The sequence below is a fragment of the Drosophila bipectinata genome, chromosome 3L (genome assembly GCF_030179905.1).
Source record: "Drosophila bipectinata strain 14024-0381.07 chromosome 3L, DbipHiC1v2, whole genome shotgun sequence".
NCBI lineage: Eukaryota > Metazoa > Arthropoda > Insecta > Diptera > Drosophilidae > Drosophila > Drosophila bipectinata.
In genome coordinates this window covers 696,871-706,482 of record NC_091738.1, presented here as the reverse complement: position 1 = coordinate 706,482, position 9,612 = coordinate 696,871, and the positions used below count along the sequence as shown (strand labels likewise).

Sequence of the window (9,612 nt, the reverse complement as noted above, 5' to 3'; positions counted from 1 at the left end):
CAGCAAGGACTGTTGCATACCCGCACCCTTTCGAGAATCACACCCAGGCCCGAGTCGCTCCCTACGAGGACGAGCACACACCTACCCCGCCCAGCCCAGTCTCTGGCAATTTGTTGAAAATCAGAGCCAAGCAACAAATGCAATGCAACAGCAATTAACTCGGCACAACTGCCACATTCTGTGCACGACGTGGCGAAAATCCACCCCATGATGTGCCAGGACGAAACAGGACGAAAAGGAGCCTGAAGCAGAGCTCCGCAACAGCCAAGAGCCAAGAGCCCCGAGCCAAAAACTTTGAGTTCCAAAGGGCCAAAGAGCCATGAGCCAATTCAGGTATGTCCTGTGAGCAGAAGGATGCGACGAGAGGGATGGGGAGCGCCGGGGTGGGGTGGGCAAGGATAATGGGATGAGAGGCCGAGAGAGAGACAGAGAGGCGCAACAATTTCGAAATGGGAGAAGCAACAGCGAGGAATGTATTGAGAATGAAACACTTCCTGATTGTTGCCTGTCGTGAAGGGAGGTAGCACACGTTACGATTTTATAGGGGTTTAGGGTAATTTCTTAAGCTAGAAGGATATGTTATACATTTAATGAGCCTTTCTGTCTATTTTTAAAAGTTTAAAACTATTATTTGAAGGAATTATCCCCTCTTAAAGAAAGTGCGATTGTTTTTTTGGCAGTTCCTTCGTTCGTAACAGCCCCCAGGACAAGCAACAGCAATAGCAACAGCTACGCTTCCTTTCTGGGGGTTGGCACTTAGGGGCTGTGTTCCGCTCTCCTGCGTTCCACTAGCGCGCTCTCGCCGCCCGTTCGGCTCGATTCGGGTGAAATCGGCTTGCCACTCGACGCCGATCGGCTCGAGTCGGAGGGTGGACCACCCTTATAAGCCCGACGTCGGACCCAAGTGACTCTCATAAGCATTCAAGAGTTGCTTACGTTCGGTTCGTTCGCATTTCTTCTCTATCTTATATAATATTATATTTTCTCCTAAATCAATTTTTTCACTACCAACAACAACAACAATAATAACAACTCAACTCAAAACTAAACTCTTCTCAAAACTCGCGTCAACCTTAACTTTAACCTTTACCAAAACTGAAACTCAACTGCAACTACAACTACAACTCAACTGTCTCAACTTTCCGTTTTGCTAAACACAAAAACAAACCATTTATTTTTGACTCTCGGCATCGATCAAGTTTTGGTTTTTGAAATTGTTGCCCCCAAACCACGACGAGGAGCCAAAGGATATAGCCGAAATCCCCCCCGAAAGCCATGTTTTGAGTCGATTTCGTGTAAAAACAAAACGTAAACGTGAACGCCAACGTAAACGCAAATGTAAAAATCGATAAGCCACACGCAGCCAGAAAACTCAGCGCGAACGTGTCCGTGTGTGTGCTTTCTCCGCTTTCTCCGCTCTGTTTTCCGTTTCTCCTGCTGACCAAAAAAATACCGTTGGCCCTGGCCAAAAAGGCAGAACGAACTCCGGGCCATCCGACGACACAGAACAAAAAAGCCTCAAAATATAAAAAGGACACTCCGGCAAATGACGGGTACTCCGGCACGAGACCACCCAGCGCCGTCGAAATGTGTGAAGTGGCTGTGAAACCCGAGGAATCCTACTACCACTGAAATCCTACTACCCCCAAAAACGGGAAAATATACCAATTTACAATAACATGCAAATTATGAAGAATATTTAACCAAGAAGGACACGGAGCAGGACACAGCCGAAAAGCCGGAAAATGCCAGAAGAAGCCTGATAGGGAAGGACCTGTAACCTACTAAATCCTGTCAAAACTCTAAGAGAACTTTCGGCGAGCCAAACTCTATATATTATATTACTATATATATTATATATATTTTCCATGCGAGATAACCCCAGTCACGTTTCCTTTCCGCTTTTGCCACCAACAAGAACACCCCCTGAGACGGTCTTTGCTCGCTCGAAATTCGCCACTCGCTTCAGCACTTAGCCTCTAAACTGGGTCTCCACTCCAGGATCTAACTAGCCAAGCCAACAAGCAAACCCTAAGCCTTCGAACCTCTATTTCTATTACTCTGGAACCCCAAACGTCCCCTCACATCAGAAACATGCCACGCTGCCTGATTGCCAAAAAGTGGAAGGCCTATCCCTGGCTGGATCGGCCGGAGGACAATGGCCAGCAACAGCAGCCGCAACAACAACAGCCACAGCCACCCACAGCCTCTTCCAGGGATCTCGAGGAGACGCCTCACCTCAAGTCCAGACGCTCCACCCTGGACGAGGACGAAGAGATCGACGTGGTGGGCGACAAATATCTGACCAAACTGGAAAAGCAACGCACAACGATTGCAGCCATTGCGGCAGCAGCAACAGCATCAGCAACGGCAACGGCATCCGTGGAGGCAGCAGCCGCCACCCAGCACAGTGGAGCCGGCAGCATCGAGAGTACGACGGCAACATCCACCACGACGGCCAAGTGCTGGGGTCCCAGCTCGCCCACGGCGGGTACAACGGCCCCCAGTCCGCCGCCCCATTCCCCGGAGGCGGCGACGCGAGTGGCCGGCACTGTTTACAACGGTAAGTTCGCCTGCCCTGCGACCCATCACCCATCCACCCCGTCCACCCTGTCCAGCCAGTCCATCCAGTCCACCCTTCGTCCTGTCCCTTCTGGGAAAAGTTTTGGGGAAGCTCGCAGAGGGGGCAGGAAGAAGCGAGGGGGCGCACGTAATCGCTGTCATTGATGTGGCCATTGTGCGATTGCGAAACAATTCCGAATTCCGAATCAATTTAATTGCCTTTGTTGTCACTCAATATTGTTTGCGATTCCGGCCAGTCAACTGCATAGCCTACTCCCTGGGACTTTGATGGGGAGTCGTTTAAAATGGAACCGTTTTGCAGGGTAGTCCTTTGACTAGACTAGGCAGGAACTACATGAAATTAAAATAGGATGATTAGGAACATTTTCTTTAAAGCAATTCAAATAATAAAATATTTACACCACAACCACTAGCCGAGAAGTAAATATAATTAGAGTTGAAAACCTTGTGCAACTCAAGAGGATGTCAGGAGTAATTATTATATTAAGCGTAAGGCGTTTCCTAATGACATTTAGGCTGACCTTTCTCAGTTTGCCTTTCGGGTAATCGGAATTAAGCGCAAGGGAGCCATAATTCGGAACGACTTGGCCTCTGCTCACCGACTCCAAGCCCAAGAAGGCCATAACCAAACAATTTGTGCGTAAAGTTTTTTAAAGGCAAATAAAAAGAATTCTTATAGGAACTTGATAATTTGGGCAGTTGGAAAACAAAATTAATATGGGACTTCCGAGGCTAAAGGACTCTTTGTGGAAAAAACTGAGGCCCGCTTCGAGGGATTCGGGTTTCGTAGCATACTTTTCGGGCCAAATCGATTTCGGGCGTTTTTCCCACCCCCCAGCTGTTGCACACCGATTTCTAACCAGCTCTCCTTCCACCCCTCCTTTTCGTCCAATTTCAGGATACTCCCGCGAACTCTCGCCGCTGCATTATACCGCGTACCTGCCCCGCATGGAGAGCGAAATCACCGTTATCCGTGCCGCAGCCACAGCCCTGGTGGCAGCCGCCTCGGCCAACTCGGCGACGGCTGGCGGGGATCAGCACCTGGCCGCCTACCAGACACCGCCCTCGTCCACCACCTCCTCGCCCTCGTGCTCGCCCAGCGGCAACGGGGACCGCTACAGTCCGATATCCTCCGGACAGACGACCAGCGAACGGAAGTGCTTCTCGAGTACGGGAGCCACGTTGTCGCTGCCGCCAAAGAAAAAGGACATTTACAGGCCGTACTCCCTGGACGATAAGCCGGCGCACGGATACCGGCGGAGGATACCAGCGGAGGAGGACCTGCATGCGGCGCACGCCATACTGGATTTGAGTGCCTCCACGGCCTTCCACCCGCCCACGCAGCCACATCAGTTGCAGCAACAGCAACAGCACCTGCCGCTGCAGCAGCAGCAGCATCAGCAACACGCCACACCGCACCACACCCACTTCGCGGCGTTGGAGGCGCATGCGCATCTGCGCAGCACCTCATCGATTGCCGAACTGGCTGCAGCAGCCAGTGCGGTGAACGAGCAACATCAGCAGCACCAGCAACAGCAGCAGCAACACCAGCAGCTGCAACAACAGCGCCCGGCCAGCAATCTCTCCAGCGCGAGCAGCAGTCACGCCAGCCTCTCCAGCTCCAGTTCCAGCAATGTCCAAAACGAGAACAGCAACACCACAAACACCAACCAGCCGGAGGTCCTGTCGCTGTCGCCCGAGTCCCCGGGCGATGGGGAGAGTGTCGCCGGCTCGGTGGGGTCCGGAACGGCGGCCAAGACGGTGGCCTACACCTACGAGGCCTTCTTCGTGAGCGACGGACGCTCCAAGAGAAAACATGTCGCCGATCCGACGGCAGCTGCCGCTGGGGTCCCGGCGCAGGAACAACAGAAGACAAAGTACACGTGCTCGGAGTGCGGCAAGCAGTACGCCACCTCCTCGAACCTGTCGCGCCACAAGCAGACGCACCGCTCCCTGGACTCGCAGTCGGCTAAGAAGTGTCACACCTGCGGCAAGGCCTACGTCTCCATGCCGGCCCTGGCGATGCACGTGCTCACCCACAAGCTGTCGCACAGCTGCGGCGTGTGCGGCAAGCTCTTCTCCCGCCCCTGGCTGCTGCAAGGACACCTGCGATCGCACACCGGCGAGAAGCCGTACGGCTGTGCGCACTGCGGCAAGGCCTTCGCCGACCGCTCCAACCTCCGGGCCCACATGCAGACCCACTCGGTGGACAAGAACTTCGAGTGCAAGCGCTGCCACAAGACGTTCGCCCTCAAGTCGTACCTCAACAAGCACCTGGAGTCGGCCTGCCTCAAGGACGAGGAGGAGCTGATGATGTCCATGTCGCTGTCCATGCACGACGGCAGCAACAGCGAGAGCGGGGCCAGCATGGCCTCCTCGCCGCCGCACGAGTTCCTCGAGCGGGTGAAGATGGAGGCGGTGGGCGGCGGCGGCGCGAACGGTGGCGGCGGACCAGCGTACGCCATGTAAGGAGAACAGAATGCTGCAGCAAGCTGCTTAGCTGGTTAGTTAATTTACCGTTAATGTTAAAGTTACCGTTACCATTTACAACTAGGTTAACCGATAGACGTTTTTTATAGAAAGAGAAAACATACATCACAATACGTCCAAGAGCAAAGTGTAGTAGAGTAACACAGAGACTGTAGAAATTCGCATTAGGCAGCCAAGCAACCAAAAAACCAAAAAAACCAAAAAAACAAAAAAAAAATACTCCCAGGGGTGTTACAGAAATCTTGAAAAGGATACATTTTTATAGATTTCCCTAGCTTCCCTGCCAAGCAACTCGAAATGGTACTACCTTTTAGCTTAAGCGAGTTGAACATTCCTAAAGAAACCCGAAACCCAAAAGATCTAAAAACAAATACATTCCACAAAGTACACCCACAACACACACAAAATACACACACAGAGAGCCTTGTGTATGAGGCAGTATGCCACATGCATTCCGAGAACCTGAAGAAATCTAAGAAGTTCTAGCAGCTATATTCAATCTATCTATCTAACTAACAAAACTAACAAACTAGCAAAACAAAAATCTGATAGGAGTACTATATTCAAAGCATTATAGAGTGTACTTATAATCCGTAGCTAAACACACACTCTATCTCTCCAGAACACTCTCCTCTAGCTAACTCTCTAACTCTATTCGACACACAAGTATTCCTACACTACTCTAAACTCTACTCTATCCCTAAAACCTAAAACCTATAGAACCTTTAGAACCTTAAAAAACTAAAAAAAAATCTATATCTTTAATCGACAACGTTGACAGCAACGACGACGTGGACGAGACGAAGTGATTAAAATTAATGCAACGAATACAAAAGCAAATGCAATGTTTCTCAAACAACGAATTAGGACTTAAGGGCAGCCTATCTATAAGCAGTAATTACGAGTGCTAGCCACTAACAATTTTAAACTAAGTCACCAAACAAAGCGACATTTAAGCACTCAACGATTTTTAGATTCGATATATACATAGAGAAAGGACAACGACACAAATTAATCAAAATCGAAGCTAAAACAAGCAACAAATTACGAAACGCAAAGCAATATTTATCGGGCTTGCGAACCGGTCTTAGCGGTGGAAGCGGTTCAGGAGGACCAACTCGAAAGGAAGAACTTCCCCTAGCCGGTTGGACAAGACCTCGTATGTAGTAACCCCTGTAGAAAGCATCACGATCACGTTTATATATAGGTAAAGTCCCCGCCCCTCCCATCAATTCATTCAATTTATTAATCACAAAGGCTAGAAGAGCATTGCAGGACCTCAAGAGGGCGGCCAAGTGGGTTTTTGGGCCAAAATTAGTCAATTAACATTCCCCCAGTTACTTAATTTATTCTAGACCTTAGGGAAGTGAGCATCTAGTCGCTGTCTAACAGCAGAGCATTACTCAACCAAAGAATCACCAGTTCCCAGTGTTTAAGCCCAGTCAGGGATTCCGTTCGAGGCCCAATTAGGTATAACAGTCAGCAGCTACCAAAGACCAAAGATCTCAAGCGATTCGGAGAGAGCCCCCGTCTACAAGAGAGGATTGTAGGACAGACAGAAATATATCGAGTGTGATCTAGTCTCAAGCATTTAACAGTACACTTCGTCCATGCGTGAATATACTTTTGCACCTTCGTCACCTACCGACCTAGTACGATATTACTTAGCCCCTTATGATACCTGTAGTACCTATTGTTCATTTACTCGTCAGTACTCATTACTTCATCATCCATCACTCATTATTCATCCTTCGAACTCACACACAAGCTCACAGGCAAACACATACACGAACAATCGCTGCACAAATTGTAAATACTAGATCCTAGAATATATATAACTATATATACACATACATACATCAGACATTAATACTCAACTGAAAATCAGCTTCAGCAACCGATCTCAAAGAGGAAGTGGGGAAGAAGTGCAACGAACATTTTGTAGCCCTAGTTGTAGCGATGTTTAGAGTGGAGAGATATATACGGAGATATATATACATCTAGAATACGTATGTAGTTGCGTAATATTTACAAGCATATATATACACAGATAGGGCTAGCCTCCAGACATGTAACCGTAAGTTAAACCTAGATATAATCACGAAATTATTTTTATACTGTTATTCGGCGGAAGCGGACGCGAACGGAGAGGAAGGAAGTGCGTCAAGAGGTGAGAGGTGGCAACACTCTTAAGGATTAATATTAATCGAATAATCGAGACGAGATCGCAATCGGAATCGACTAAATCGGCTAAAGTACCAAAGCAAATACTCAATTGAAAAAAGAAAAACATAACCCAATGAAAAGCGGCGAAAACCAATTACACTTATTTCAATTACAACTACAATTAATTATATATAATATATATAGCGTTATCCTAGAAATAGTCGCCTATTATTTTATACGGTATTGTTTATTATTTCGACTCAAACAAAAATGTAATGAATATTTATGAAATTTGCATTATAAGGACGTTGAATTGAATTGAAGCCCGGCAATAATATTAAATTTAAAAAATTTTGTATAACAATTGTATAGAAGGCGAACCGAAGGCGGAGCGGAAAGTAAAGCAATAACTTAACTAAACGAGTTAATCGATTTATTAGTCTTAAATACTGTAAGGTTGAAACTACTTACAATTAGTAATCGAAGCACACTTGTAAAAACGAGAAGCGGGAAAACCAAAAGCAATTATAAAGTTACAAATATACAAAATACATATTAAATACCTACACTTTACATGCGAATAAAACCAAATGTTTTTTATTTACGAAAGCCAATATTTAATTTGCTTGATATACTTTTAGTTTGATTTGATTTGAGTTCGGACTCTGGAGTCTGTGTGATTTTATTTTCACTTGCTGACCATTATTTTGCTGAGTGATTTTAAATGAACCCGAAACCGAAAGCAATTCGAATATTGTGATAGTCCACAGAGAACACACAACCACACACATATTTAGAGAAATGACGGAAATGCTGTTCATTAATTTTGCTCAACGGAGAAAGTGGGAAAACGAGAGAAACTTTGAATCATATTGAGCTCCAGGAACATTTTAAATAGGAATAAACGTGTATCGAAAGCAATAAATCGTAGTGGTAAAGGATATTTAACATTTAGGGAGGGGGCGAGCAGATTTGAAGTTTGTAAACTCGGAAATTGTGTAAAAACAAGAATATTTAATTATGTAGACATGCATATACGGTTCGATTGAGAAGGAAACTCTCCAATCACGCACACAGACCATGACACATATTGTTAAGCCAAGGAAATTGTTAAAGTTGATACATTTTTAGCATAGACACGCACCCACACAGACACCCACACCCATTCACTCCCACTGTACAGAACCCGAAATGCAATTGTTGAATCCAGTATTTGTAGCATTAGGTTCATGATCCATTGTTTCCATTATCTGTTGCTGACACCACCCTCTAGAACACCGTGCCCTAGAATCTGGAACCCGCCACCCACTGCCGCCCCATCTGTGGCAACACAATGTTGTGTTGTCCTTTTTGTGTCAATGCAGTTTAACGAGCGCTCGTTAGCCGAATGCGAACAAAAGAAAATGTAATAAAAATGGTTATAAGGCAGTGGGGTGGAGGGGAAGGGTTCCTGGGGGGTGGGGGCACCGCCCACTCGAAACTGCAAAAAGGATAATATAGAAGAGGAGGTGGTGCCAGGTTTCAGCAATCGTTTAATTCGTAAAATTTAATTTGCATAGTTTGGGCGAGCTTTATTTATTTATGAATTGAAAACCACACCCCAACACACAACACCAACACAAAACGATGTATAAATTATTGAGCAGGCAAAACATTGATTAAAAATTAACGGGAAAACAAAATAAAAAGACTTGGCACGTTAACACTAATAATTCAAGAATTGAACATAAACTAAACTAAAGAAAGCATGAAAATTATATAGCTGACAACGAAGAGTATAAGCAAGCGAGAACAAAAATGAAAGACTTAACACTTTGAATATATATTATAAAAATCGAGAAAAGCTAACTTATTTACAGCTATATTGTATATGGTATATATATATATATAAAGGTAAAGAAATCGAAGGCGGAGAAGGCAAAAAGCAAAGCAATTATGGTAACAGCAATAAAATGCAACAAATAAAGCAAGTCGAAAGCAATAGAGCATTAAGGTAACTAAAAGTATTAAATCGCATGTATCTATGAGTAAATATTTGCAATTCGTTATATTATTGCGATAAGTAAGCGGAACCCAAGAACATTTATGGCACTATACACTATATAGCATGAACAACCAGAATACTATATAAACAATTTAGTTTACACGATAAAATGCGAAAAAAGCAAAAATGCTAAATGCTAATGGCAAACAAAAAAATGTACTAACAAATAATTAACGAGCCGTAGGGATTTTTGGATTTAGCTGGCATACAATGAATTGATTATAACGATTTAACGATTAACGATTATTAGTTATCGATATACAGATATATTAACGAGTAGAGTTGTTTTTTGCATATATTGTTATCGCAACTTTTGTGCTGCTTGACGA

General features: G+C 45.5%; 1 protein-coding gene across 1 annotated transcript; it reads left to right on the top strand.

The window, feature by feature from the left end:
• Window positions 1–928: 928 nt before the first annotated feature.
• scrt (scratch) lies at window positions 929–8,687 on the top strand. The gene is made up of 2 exons (XM_017242935.3): window positions 929–2,563; window positions 3,482–8,687. Exons 1-2 carry the CDS (start codon window positions 2,095–2,097, stop codon window positions 5,050–5,052), a joined length of 2,040 nt encoding a protein of 679 aa, XP_017098424.2. The 5' UTR covers window positions 929–2,094; the 3' UTR covers window positions 5,053–8,687.
• The last annotated feature ends 925 nt before the right edge of the window (window positions 8,688–9,612 follow it).

Excerpts from the sequence above, each read along its gene's own strand:
- scrt (XM_017242935.3), top strand. The coding sequence starts at position 2,095 with ATGCCACGCTGCCTGATTGCCAAAAAGTGGAAGGCCTATCCCTGGCTG. Across the intron at positions 2,564-3,481 it reads GGCCGGCACTGTTTACAACG|GATACTCCCGCGAACTCTCG; the intron begins GTAAGTTCGCCT and ends GTCCAATTTCAG.